The sequence below is a fragment of the Giraffa tippelskirchi genome, chromosome 5 (genome assembly GCF_054371585.1).
Source record: "Giraffa tippelskirchi isolate mGirTip1 chromosome 5, T2T-mGirTip1v1.2.pri, whole genome shotgun sequence".
In the NCBI taxonomy this organism is placed as follows: domain Eukaryota; kingdom Metazoa; phylum Chordata; class Mammalia; order Artiodactyla; family Giraffidae; genus Giraffa; species Giraffa tippelskirchi.
Window position 1 is genome coordinate 189415139 of NC_137279.1, and position 13561 is coordinate 189428699.

The 13561-nt window shown below is 52.2% G+C and overlaps 1 protein-coding gene across 4 annotated transcripts in view; it reads right to left on the reverse strand.

Annotated features, from left to right (window-relative positions):
* The window catches only part of ASB18 (ankyrin repeat and SOCS box containing 18), a 77730-nt gene that overhangs the window by 18013 nt on the left and 46156 nt on the right, over positions 1-13561 (reverse strand). For 3 of the 4 annotated variants that reach the window (XM_081494026.1, XM_081494025.1, XM_081494024.1), the window contains one exon: positions 9496-10000. In XM_081494026.1, coding sequence (XP_081350152.1) covers positions 9496-10000 — 505 coding nt within the window. Of the gene's footprint in view, positions 1-9237; positions 10001-13561 lie in introns of those variants that run through there. The other variant, XM_081494027.1, reaches the window with a different exon arrangement.

Below are 13561 nucleotides of genomic sequence, written 5' to 3' on the forward strand. Positions count from 1 at the left end.
AAGGAATTTAGCATAAAAAAAAAAAATAAAAATAAAATAAAAAATCACTTTTATATCTAATAAAAAAATAAATAAAAATCTGTAGATGGCAGCCTGGTGCTCTGCGATGAACTAGAGGGGTGGGATGGGGGAGCGGTGGGAGGTGGGCTGCAGAGGGAGGGGATATACAAATATATATAGTTTATATATATATAAACTATATAGTTATATATATAATATATATAGCTATGACTGATTTTAGTTGTTGTATGACAGAAACCAACACAACATTGTAAAGCAATTATCCTTCAATTAAAAAATTAAAAACTGCAGATGGGGAGTACTCTGGTGGTCCAGTGGTTAGGATCTGGTGCGTTCACTGCCATGACCTGGGTTCAATCCCTGGTTGGAGAACTTGGATCCCACAAGCCACATGGCGTGGTCAAAAAAAATCTGTAGATGATATTTAATTGTCCTATGATAATACTGCAGAGGACTCAGAGTCCAGCCTGATTTTTACTCCTTTAGGAATAACCTGTTTTCTACTTGGATGCTTTGCTAGGTTTTTCTGTGCCTTTTTAGAATGTTTTTGCTAGACTGTATATAGGTATGTGTCTTCCATCATTGATTTGTAGAGAACATCCATTCAAGTCCTATACTTTAAGACTTTTCAGTGCAGCTACGTTTTCTTCTATTAGGTCTTTGATAATTATTTCTGACCCATTTATTGTAGGTTCTTCAATAACATCACTTGTCTGTGAGTTGGCTTTCTGCCCTTTATGACTATCACTTTGTCTTTTAGTTTCTTGACTTTGTTTTTCTTTTGCACTTAAGAAGATCTTTTAACATTAGTCCTTTGTAGTGAACATTGTGGTTGACTTCCCAACACTCCAGACGATCAGATTAATTCAATCATGATCATTCTATTCTAGTTACCATTTAATGGTTTGGGGAAGGGCAGGTTTAAGCCAACTGGGGTCAATAAAACACAGAGAAGGATGTCCTCAGGGTTTCTAGAGAAAAGCAGCTGGATCTGAACAGGAAGCTGGTTGGAACAGTTGCTAGAAGGCATTTAGGGACCAAGAAAAGGACCATTTTGAGGGCAAGGCTGACTTACTGAGGTTGGAAGGCATGTTCTTTGATGATGTCACTGAAACTCAGAAATAACCAATCGTGAAGCCTGTGCTTCTTGTTATGAGAGATTCAAGGAGGGCTGGAACCAAGTCAGGCAGGGGCTGCTTGGCAGAGGCTGTGACTTTGAGAAGTAGCTGTCTGGGGATACTGGAGCCATGGAGATTCACGGGTTGCTGTAGAAGCTACTTAGGATGGAGGAAGAGGACAAGAAACACCTTGGCTTCTTTTCTCCCTCCACCTCCAATTTCCCATGGTGTCTCCCCTGCTGAACCCAGCCAGAAGCCAGCTATATGGGACTGTGTGTTAGCTTGAAGGGGCTAGCCACAATGCCCACACCCTGTCAGGATGCAGAGTAGAACAGACAGACAGCAGGGACTGGATCTGGGGGCGCACAGATAAAGTGCACAGCACCCTCACTCACATCCTTGGTTGATTCTCTTTATGAATCAGTTCTGCCTTCTACTTCCTTTAATGTAATCTCAGTTTTATTTTTAAAGAATGCTGAGTGCTGAAGAATTGATGCTTCTGAACTTGGTGTTGGAGAAGACTCTTGAGAGTCTCTTGGACTGCAAGGAGATCAAACCAGTCAATCCCAAAGAAAATCAGTCCTGAATATTCACTGGAAGGACTGATGCTGCAGCTGAAACTCCAATACTTTGGCCACCTGATGCGAAGCACTGACTCCTTGGAAAAGACCCTGATGCTGGGAAGTTTGAAGGCAGGAGGAGAAGGGGACGACAGAGGATAAGATGGTTGGATGGCATCACCAACTTGATGGACATGAGTTTGAGCAACCTCCGGGAGTTGCTGTTGGACAGGGAGGCCTGGTGTGCTGCAGTCCATGGGGTTGCAAAGAGTCGGACACGACTGAGTGACTGAACTGAACTGAATGTAATCTATTCTACCATTGGGTTCTTGCTTTCTTGGTATACGTTTATCTCCTCCACCTTCCTTTTCATGTCATTCTGTTGACTTCTCATCTTAACTTGTTTGGTTTTATGGACTTAAAGGCTGTATCTTCTTGCATTCCATAGAGGATGGCACATAGGCATACAATTTCCCAGATTTTCTTCTGGATCTTTTGATGAGAGGTACAGATTTCCTCACGATTCTCAGGATGCTATATCATGTTTTTTTTCCTGCTCCCCCATGAATCCATTTATTTTTTTCTATATTCATCTCTGATTAAGGTGAGATCCAGACACGGGGTCTGTGGACATGCAGGGGAAGTCCATGGTCCTTCTCTCTGTTAGCCTTTGAGATGGTGGAAGGGCAAAGTGGAAGAAGGCTGGTAAGGGGGATGCCCAGCCCGGGCCCTAGTCTGTACACTCTCCTGGTCGCCTGTGCTCCGCCAGGAGGCCTCTTGGCCTCTTCCTCCCCCTTCCCCCCAGCAGAGTCTGCAGGTTGCTATGCAACCCGGGTTCCTCAGTCCCCACCTCTGCACTTTTTACTGCATCTCCCACAATGCACTGCACCACCACCAGCATCCACTGCTGCTTGGCAGACTTGAACGTTTGCCTGTAATGTCCACCTGATTGCCTGAAAACTTAGGGCCGAGCAGCAGCGGTGCGTTGGCCCTTCTTGACTCAGACATGAGGTCTTCCTACTGGTGCATGGATTTGCTTTCTCCCCCTCTTCCCCTTCCTTCCATCCTTCCCTCCTCTCATGTATGTCTTCACAGATACTTTAACATGAAGACAGGAGCAGCTGCTCTTTGAAACTGGTAATCATATCACCATTATCGGCTCTAGGCCCCTCCCTACCTCAAATTTGTTTTTTCCCTAATCCATGACGGTCACAAGGCCGGACTTAAGTGGGCTTTAGAGAAGGAGAGAGACAGAGAATGAACACAGGAGGCTGGGCTGCAAAGGGAGAGCCAGGCAGGCGTGCAGTCTCCCAGCCTGCACCCCACGGTGGGCTCTTGACATGCTGGTATTTCTGGCTTACACGAGCCATCAATAACATGCATTTCCCCGGAGCACAACCGCCCCTGAACCCCACCGGCCCCTTTTCGGTGTTGGGAGGAAACGCCCGGTTAAAGAGAGCAGTTCACACTGGGCCTCTCCACAGCTAGCCTGTTTGTCTTTTGGGGTACTCTAGGCAGTTCCTGCGTCTTCAGACCTTCCTCAGGCCAACCTGGGCCTTCCAGCTGTCCTCCCATCAGCCCTCTCACTTTTCAGCAAAATAGTCAATGGTTCCCAGTGACTTCATGCAACCTGGACCTCCCCACCTCCCCACCCCCATCCTCTGAAGAGCTACCCTCCTCCAGACCCCTCCTCCCGGGGTCACGGACTGTGACAAAGTCTTATTGCCTGTCTCTGGGAATTCATTCCCTGTCTCTCCTCTGTTCCACCTCTCTGGGGCTCCAGGCCCTCCCCACCCCCTGACCAGCCCCCACCCCCACTCCCGTGCCCCCTCATGTTTGCCAGGCAGCTGGCCACCTTCATTATTTCTACACCAACACGGTTTAAAAATCTCCGCTGCCTCCTTGCTGTCTGCCGAGACCCGGCCGCCACATCACTCTGACAACGCTGATGTCATTAGGGTCCGCGCACGCTCTCTCCGGCTAATGAGGCGGCAGAAAGAAAATTAAGGGGGGAAAATCACACGGGCACATTGCTTTCTGTGTAGATGCAGAAACAAAACAAGAGCAAGGGAAACGGAGGCGCGCTGCGCTGAGAGCTCACCCCTCCTAACACGGTGGGGGCAGCGTGTATACACACCGCTGTGTGAAGGCAGGGAGAGGAGCCCTGGGTTTTGACTACTGCTCCCCCTAGGCTCCCCTCACGGAAAACCCTGGGACACTGGAGTGTGAAGTCCCCTTGCTGAATTCCGTAATTAGGTAAAAAAGAAATTACAAACACTTCAGGTCCACACTGCAGCCTGGTCAATGACCAGAAGGAGAGGCAAGACTTGAGATTTGCAGATGTCTCTAGAACCTTAGTCATTCTCGCCCTCCACCTATTTCCCCTTGATCCAGCTACCTGCATCCCTCACCTGGTATGCAAGACAGTCTGTGGTTTCCAGCAGCCCTCTACGCCAGCGTGTTCTCCAGCCCTGAGCAGAGAAGTCACCCCTCCCATCCCCACCTCCGGTTCTCATTGGATTATGTCACTTCCCTGGTGGCTCAGATGGTAAAGAATCTGCCTGCAATGCGGGAGACCTGGTTTGATCCCTGGGTTGGGAAGATCCCCTGGAGAAGGGAATGGCAACCCACTCCAGTATTCTTGCCTGGAAAATTCCAAGAACAGAGGAGCCTGGCTGGCTAGTCCGTGGGATTGTCAAGAGTCAGACACGACTGAGTGACAAACACTTTTCACTTTCTTGATGGCTTAAGATGATGTAATAGACTCCCACTGTTCTTAAGACAAAGGATGCAACCCTTACGGAGGGTTCTGCCTCAGAACCCTCAGAACCAGCTCAGATGGTTCCCTTTTGCTGTTTCCTCTCCAGTTACGGCGTTACCCTCCCCTCCCCGCCCCACATACGTTGCCGTGTTCCTCCTGCCCCTGGACCTTTGTACCTGCTATTCCTTCTGCCTGGAATGGATTCCCCTCCCCTCTTTACATAGCTGTGTCTTCAGCCTTCAGATCTGGGATTGCAGTATAAGAGCTCGAGGGAGCCTTGGACCCCTGCCCAGCCAGGTCTGGCCCCCGTGCCCCCGTGTTTGGCACTTTCAAGGTTTGCAGGGCCTTCACACCACAGCAACTTCACAGTGGTGTATGTGGTTGTCTGAGTTAAGGCCATCTCACTCAGGTGACTGGTAGCTCTATGTGCTGCTTAAACACTGTAACTCCAGCCTGGAGCCCAGGTACTCCTAGAAATGTTTGTTGAACAAGGGCTTAAGGGATGCCTGTGGGGGAAGCTTTCATCACGGGTGCTGTCCAGGCAAGTCTCCAACTCGTGGGCAGGTCTGTGTGTGTGTGCTCAGTCACTTTAGTTGTGTCCAATTCTTTGCAACCCTATGGATTGTAGCCCGCCAGGCTCTTCTGTCCATGAGATTTTCCAGGCAAGGATATTGAAGCGGGTTGCCATTTCCTCCTCCAGGGATCTTCCGAACCCCAGTCTCTTGCACTGGCAGGCAGATTCTTTACTGCTGAGCCACTGGGAAGCCTTATGTGCTGTGCTTAGTTGCTCAGTCACGTCCAGCTCTTTGTGACCCCAGGGACTATAGCCTTCCAGGTTCCTCTGTCCTTGGGATTCTCCAGGCAAGAATACTGGAGTGGGTTGCCATGCTCCCCTCCAGGGGATCTTCCCAACCCAGGGATGGAACCCAGGTCTCCCACATTGCAGGTGGATTCTTTACCATCTGAGCCACCAGGGAAGCCCAAGAATACTGGAGTGGGTAGCCTATCCCTTCTCCAGGGGATCTTCCCGACCCAGGAATCAAACCTGGGTCTCCTGCATTGCAGGCGCATTCTTTACCAGCTGAGCTACCAGGGAAGCCTGGGAAGCCCTCTAAGCGGGAATTATTATTATTATTTTTTTTTAAGCGGGAATTATTTATGACCGCCCAAGTGAGGAGCAGAAGGCCAGCAGAAGGTGAGCAAAGTCCTTATTCTAGACCAAGCCTCCAACCTACAAAGTCACCGAGTCGCAACCAGTCCGGACCCACCCCCGCGTGCGTTTCTCCGCCCTCCTGCCGGCGGCTCTCCTCCAGGCGGGGACCCTTTGGTCCCAACAACTGCCAGGATTCAAACCTGGCTGCAGCCTGACACCGTGCCTGCACCTGCCCTTGCGCCCCGACCTGACTCCGGTGTTAACTAGCGGTCAGCCGGGCAGAAAGGCCTGGCATTGTCAATACGCCAGCGTCCCCAGCCGTGACACCGCTTTGATGTCGGCGGCCGCGCACTGCGCGCGGCTCCGACGGCTGCTCTGAGTCCGCCCGCCGCGGTGCTGGCGCCTTTGTCTGGGCGTGGGGGGGAACTGTGATTTATGTCATGAGCTCGCTGTGAAACCTTTTGCCTCAGTAATTCTGAGCTCCGTGGGTGTCTCTTTACATCTATTTACAGCACGGCGGCTGCCCACGGCCGGCGTGCTCTGTGACATTCCCCGGTGCTTCTGTGTACGCCTCGCCATGGCGCTGAGTCCTGCCTGCGGAGCGTCTTTGTGGCTCGTTTCAGCGTGTTTGCTGCGCGCTCCACGGGGCTGCTGAGCAAGTCGGGTCTGCCCTTTGATGTCCCGCGGGGTGATTAGACCCCTTCCCCGGTGGAGCACGCGCAGGGGGCCTGAGAGGAGGAAGATGCTCCTGCCAGATTTCCCAGAGTGTTCACTTTGGTTGTAGGGGTGAGGGGTTGGGGGAGGGGGCGAGGCCAGAGTCTCACATTGCCTTGGAGGATGCCCAGGGCAGTGGTGAACGCACTCTTGTCCACAACCTGTTCCTAGCACTGGTGCCAGGGGCCGGGGCTGTGGACCCCCTTAGCACTCATGCGGGGATGCCCTCTGGAGGTGTGGGGATCTTCACAATAAAGAGGTGGGATGCCGATTCCTTCCACAGTGGTGTGGAATTGCTGGCAGATGCATCGTCATTTTCAGGAGCAAAGCACCTCTCCTGGCCCCTGTGTTTGCACTGCAACTAGCTGTTCCCAGATGCAAACCTCACCCAGCCTGCACCCCACTGACCAGGCTCCATTCCTGAGTGGCTGACAAAGGATTCCCCGAGGGGATCCCAGGACACGGCCCCTGGAGGCCCAGAGGGGAGGCACTGGGTCTTGCCCTGCATCTCTGGATCAAGCCGGATGATTCCTCCAGCCCTGGAGACAGTTCGTGGGCGGCAAGTCCTGTTCCCAGAATGTTGCCTGGGGTGCTACACCTCAGACAGACACCTGGACGGAGATCAGTCAAATCAAAGGACCTCCAGGCCAACAAAGGGTTATGAATAGTCACCACCAACATATATTGACTTTTTCCTCTTTAAAAGAATTTGCCCCAGGTGGTTTTCACTGTGGCTCATCAAGTAAAGTCTTCTTTCTTTCTTCTTATTCATTCTTTTTTTTTTTTTTTTAATAATTTTATGTATTTTTGACTGTGCTGGGTCTTCATGCAGCATGGGCTTTTCTCTAGCTGTGGTCAGCAGGAGTTACTCTCTAGTGGCAGTGCGTGGGATTCTCATTGCAGTGGCCTCCGCTGCGGCGCACAGGACCTAGGGCGCACAGGTTCAGTAGCTGCAGCACGTGGGCTCAGTAGTTGCGGCTCCTGGGCTCCAGAGCACAGGTTCAGTTAGTTGCAGCACACAGGCTGAGTTGTTCCTCGGTGCGTGGGATCTTCCTGGATCAGGGATCGAACCTGTTTCTCCTGTAGGCGGATTCTTTACCACTGAGCTACCAGGGAAGCCCTCTTATTCATTCTTTATGCAGTTTCACAACAAAAGGGCTGAAGATGTATCTTGGTTCATGGTGTGAACTGGAGGGGTGGGAGGTTTCCATTTGTTTCCATTTTACCAGTTGATGGACTAAGCCTGCTAATATTGGGAAATGTCAAAATATAAACTATGAATATATTACAAAAGTCTGTAATATAAATGTTACAGACTATAAAAACGCTAGCATTTCTTCCCTTTCAAGAGCCCAGGAAATTGAAATCACTGCATTAGTAGAGTGCCTCAAGAGAATTACTTGAAGACAGTGCAAGAGTTAGTATAAGAAATTGTCATACTGTTTGTCAAATAAGGGAATGCCCAGGGACTTGTCTGGGTGGATTTTCCATGTCTCACCTATGTTCTGAGAGACAAGAACTGTGTTCTGTATGCACCCACAATGCAAAGTTGTCATCTGAGAACTGTGTGAATCTCACTATTTCAGATCATCTACATATTATCCTTTTGGGGCAATAGCTTTTAAGATACTTGTGTAAGACCTATCAGGCCAAAATATGTCTCTCGCATACGATTGGCAAGTCTGGGATAAATTTTAAGTTAAGCACAGCCAATTTTACATCTAACGGAATAAAAAGAAAGAAAAGAAAGTGAAGTCGTTCAGTCGTGTCCGACTCTTTGTTACCCTGTGGACTGTAGCCCACCAGGCTCCTCCGTCCATGGGATTCTCCAGGCAAGGATACTGGAGTGGGTTGCTATTTCCTTCTCCGGGGGATCTTCCCAACTCAGGGATCAAACCCAGGTCTCCCGCACTGCAGGCGGACGCTTTACCCTCTGAGTTCCCTTCAGTGAAGTCTTTGGCGAGGACAACCTCTTAACCAGGATTTTGAGAACTTTTCTTTTGGAAACATTTTGTCTCTGATTATTTTCTCTGATGATAAATCTTTTATTTTTCTTCAAAATTTACTTTAGATTTTATTGTTTATTTTTGCTGCGCCTGTCAGTATGCAGGATCTTAGTTCTCCCACCAGAGATCAAACCCCTGCTCCCCCCAGTGAAGGCATGGAGTTCTAACGACAGGACTATCAGGGAAGTCCACCTGATAAGAAATCTTTATTCTTCATCTGTCTCATTTCAGGGTAGATGTGACATGTGGAAAAGCGACAAGCTGCTGCTGCTGCTGCTAAGTTGCTTCAGTCGTGTCTGACTCTGTGCGACCCCATAGCCGGCAGCCCACCAGGCTCCCCCGTCCCTGGGATTCTCCAGGCAAGAACACTGGAGTGGGTTGCCATTTCCTTCTCCAGTGCATGAAAGTGAAAAGTGAAAATGAAGTCACTCAGTCGTGTCTGACTCTTTGCGACCCCATGGACTGCAGCCAACCAGGCTCCTCTGTCCATGGAATTTTCCAGGCAAGAGTACTGGAGTGGGGTGCCACCACCTTCTCCGCAGAGTAGATGTGACATGTGGAAAAGCGACGAGCTGCTCAGAGTCAAGTCTGCAAAGCAGAGTCGAGGTCCCCGCACAACCTTGACCCTGGACAGGACACTTCACCTGACAGACATCCAGCTGGGGAATGTTAGGAGTCTGAAGTATTTCACAGGAGTGTGGTGAGGTAATCCCATTAATCAGGTAGATGACCACATAGGGTATTTAATTTCAAGTCAGATACCAGATGTGAGAAGGGGCTGATTTCATTGTTCACCAATTACACCCAAAGATATCTTGACCAAAATATTTTGAGCCGTCCCAGCAATATAGAACTAAGTCCCTGGCACGCCCAGGTGACACCTTTGCAAGGTCACACTCGAGTATGCTTGTTGACACCCCAAACTTTAATCTCCTAGGAACTCTAGAAAAGGCTTGCCAGCCCTCGTTTCTCAATGTGTGGTCCCAAGACTTCGCTGAGAGCTTGCTAGAAACCCAGACTCCGCCACCCGTCTCCTGCGGATTCAGAATCTGCATCCGGACACGTGTCCAGGGGGTTCCCCAGCCCCTGAAAGTCTGAGAAGCCCGGCATGGCACCGGGCTGCAGGCCGAGTCGTCGCGGCCTGTCCCGGGTCCCCTCTTACCTTGGGGAAGGCGTCGGGCCACACGGTAGGGGAGCCGTGGTTGAGCAGCTCCTGCACCGTGAGCTGTGGCGCGGCCTCGGGCGCGCAGGCGGCCGTCTGCAGCACGCGGGCCAGCGGCGACGTGCCCCCGTAGTCGAGCGCGCGCGCATCGGCGCCGTGCCGCAGCAGCAGGCGCGTCAGGCCGGGGTGCGCGTGGCCGCAGGCCTTGTGCAGGGGGCTGCGCTCGTCCTCGTCGCGCGCGTCCGCCGCCGCGCCGCGCCTCAGCAGCAGCGCGCACAGGCGCAGGCAGCGCGCGTGCTCGTCGGGCCGCCCGGCTGCGCCGCACGCCGCGCTCAGGGCCGTCTCGCCGCGGCCGTTCCTCGCGTCCACGCGCGCCCCGCGGTTCAGGTAGAGGCGCGCGTGCTCGTCCAGGCCGCGCTGCGCCGCCACGTGCAGGGGCGTGTCCCGGCCGGCGCCGCCCTCGAGTTGCACCGAGGCGCCGTGCTCCAGCAGCGCCTGCGCGCACCTGCGGGAGGTCAAGGTCGGTCACCGGGATGGGGCGGCGAGCCGGCATCCGCACCCTGCCTGCCCCAGCCCCACACGCCCTGCCTGCTGGTTCTGGGGCTTTGGACTCATTGCCCTTCTCCCCTGGGGTCCTCAGATGGCAAGGACAGGAATCCAGATCTCCACCTGCCCAGGCTATACAGGAGTTCACACTGGGCCTCAAAAGAAATTCGATGATGGCAAAGCTGGCTGCGGGGGTTGGGGGGAGAGTACGAGGCTCACCAGTTACTAAATGGTGGAAACAGCTAGGAATTTTTTCCTCCACGTGCAGTGTTAAAACTTTGTGACTACTGAGAGAGGTGGGTTCCATCTGTGTCAGGAAGATCCCCTGGAGAAGGGCATGGTAACCCACTTCAGTATTTTTGCCTGGAGAATTCCCATGGAGAGAGGAGGCTGGGGAGCTACAGTCTGTGGCTTGGCAAGGAGTCGGACATGACTGTGCGGCGAAGCACAGCACACACGTTTGGAAGTAGCACTGTACAAGTGTGTGTTAAGTCACTTCGGTCGTGTCTCACTCTTTGCAACCCCATGGACTGTAGCCCACCAGCCTCCTCTGTTCATGGGATTCTCCAGGCAAGAATTCTGGAGTGGGTGGTCATGCCCTGCTCCAGGGGATCTTCCCGACCCGGGGATCCAACCCAGGTTTCCTGCATTGCAGGCAGATTCTTTTACCGTCTGAGTCACCAGGGAAAAGGTAATCTGGTTCAAATGCTGGAAAGACAAATTACGTGGGCTCTTTGTCACACATGGCAGTTGAGGGCCTGGGAGTCACGGTTGTAAGGAGGGCCTGTTAAACTGTTGGGCTGTTTATCAGCTGACATGTACCTCTGCTTTTTGTGATGGTGTGAGGCAAGGCTTGCCTTACTCCCAGGGAGGACATCTATCGGTCCCTCAGGACATGGCGGCGGCGGATTGGCACTGGGGTGTCCTCAGACAGGACTGGAAGCGCAGGCAAAGCATGCAACCGTGCCTAACAGTAGGACCATCATTGTTTCAACTGAACTCTCCCTGAACGGACTGTGGATTTTGGCAGTAGCTAAGTCCCACCGTGCTGTCCAGGCTTCCTCGGCTCCCAGGGGAAGCCAGTCTCCCCCAGAGGTGGGTGTCTCCTGCCGCCTCCAGGTCCCTTAGGTCGGTGCCAAGACTGTGCTCTCCCAGGAGGGCACTGTCCTCAGAGCCTCTTGCCCACCTGGGAGAACTTTGAGCATCTCAACCTCAGCCCAGGTGACAGCTGCTGACAGGCCCACTGGACCGGGGCCCTGGACACTGGTGGGGAACTAACCCAGTCTGGCCCAGCCTGAGAGCAGGACAGTCTCATAGACCCTCCCAAACCCCTCCTCCATTCTGCTGGCCCTTGGCGTTCATGGGCACTGACAGGGCACCAGCCCCACTTCAGCCCCTACTGGGTCTGAAGACCCTATCATGGGTCACTTCCTGGGATATTTCTGCCCTGGTGTTTGCTCCATCTTTGGAGTCTGATGGGCCCACATGCTGACTGCAGAGGGCAAGACCCTGGTCCCTGTAGCCCACCCTCCTGTTGGTGCCCTCCTCACCTCTGCTCTGCTGAGACTTGGCTCATTGGCCCCTGGCCCTCTCAGCCCTTCCTGGCTTCACTCCTTCCATGGGCAGCTCTCTTACTCTCTCTGTTCTCGGCATCCTCGGTTCCCTCGGGTGGAGGGGACGTGGCCGTCCCCTACATCAGCTGGCTACATTTTGGGCAGCCATTCACCATCCACTCTCTCTTCCCCACTTGGCCCCTGGAGGAAACCCCAGTCGTGGAGCTTGGCCTCTGCCCTCCACTGGTCCTCAGTGCCCTTTGGTCCACAATTCCTGGGACTGAAGGCCAGCTCCTCATTCCTTGCCCATTAGCGACTGTTCCACACGTTGATCACCATCCCCAAGAGATCCTGTTTCTTTATTTAAAAAAGATTATTTAGGTTGCGCCAGGTCTTAGTTGCGACACGAGGGATCTTCAGTCTTCACTGTGGCATGCAGGATCTTTAGTTGCGGGCACGTGAACTCTTAGTTGCAGCATGTGGGATCTAGTTCCCTGACTAGGGATCGAACCCGGGCCCCCTGCATGGGGAGCGTGAAGTCCTAGTCACTGGACCACCAGGGAAGTCCCAAGAGGTCTTGTTTCTACTCTCGTCCTTCTCAGCAGTCTGCCCCTACTTTACTCAGGGAGCGCAGATTCTCCCAGCAACAGCCATCCTTCCTGCCTTGTGCCGCTGAGGCGGCCGTGACACCGGGCAGAGTCTGTTCTCCATGACCGTCCTCTGCTAATTCCGTGTGTGTCAGGAAGGGAATGCCTCTTGATCCTGTTGCCCGGTGTAGTCCCTTCCTGCTGCCTTCGGGGTCTTGCTCTGTACGTGACTTGCCCTCTGTTTTTCCTGGTTCCCCTAGGTCCATCTCCACTCCTTTCAGTTGGTCACTCAGCCCTGTTGATTCCATCTTTTCAATAATCGCTTGAACGGCTTCCTCCCTCCAGCCCTGTTGTCACCGTCCTTTGTGGAAGCCCCAAATCATTTCTTGCCTGAAGTTGACAATCTGCTAATTTTTCTCCTGTACCAATCTAACAAGCTCCATGCTACCCAGAAAAAACCTTTCCAGTGTGAACCGTAAGGCATGTGCCGGCTGAAAACCCAGAGGATCTTCCTGCTTGCTGGAGAAACCCCGGGCTCCTTCCTCTGGGACACAGGACAGCTCGTGAAGCGGCTTCTGTGGCCTCACCAGTTACATTTCCCGACGCTTGGATCCATCCTGTGCGTGGATCCTACCTGACCAGGTGTGGTTCTTAGGATGCATCCTGTCTTTCCTTCCTCTTCCTCTCGGTCACGCCTCTGTGTTGTCATGTTCCTCGTACCTAAGTTGCAGGGTACAGCCTTTGTCACACCAGTGTTTCAAGTGTTCTCTGGCACGTCTCTCTTAGATGGTTGGCTCCTTGGGTGTAGAAATGCACGTGTGTTTATTTCTGCTTCTCGGCACCTAGGGCAGGGCTGGCCCGATACTGGTATTCTCTAAAAGCAGGCTGAACAAATGCATTTCCTTAATGAACGTCTTTCAGTTTTCCTTTGCGTGGCCGCTGTTTTTCTTGTTATTTGCCTGACTGGGACCCTGCACTGGATCCTTTGAGGGTTTCCAGGCTGGAAGCCGCTGGCGTTAAATCTGTTTACATTTCTACCCAGGGACCCACAATATTTTAAACCCTCTCTCCATATTTCTCCATCCTCCATATCAGCAGTATCTTGAGAAGTGGTCTGTCTTGGGTGAAAGATCTTTACAAACAAGTACGATTTGATGTGAAACGTCCTTTGGGACAATAAGCAGCTAAGAGAGGATGCAAATTTGACAATCAGAGTGCTTCAGTTTGCTTCCTCCATGCCTCTCTGGGAGGAATTTTGAACAGTGCAGCAGGAGGTTAGAAATCAAAGGTTCCGTCTCATTTTGCCACTGAGCCTGTGTGAACTCACAAACAATTACCAAACATTTTCTCCTGCTCTTTTTTTTTTTTTTAAAGCAGCCC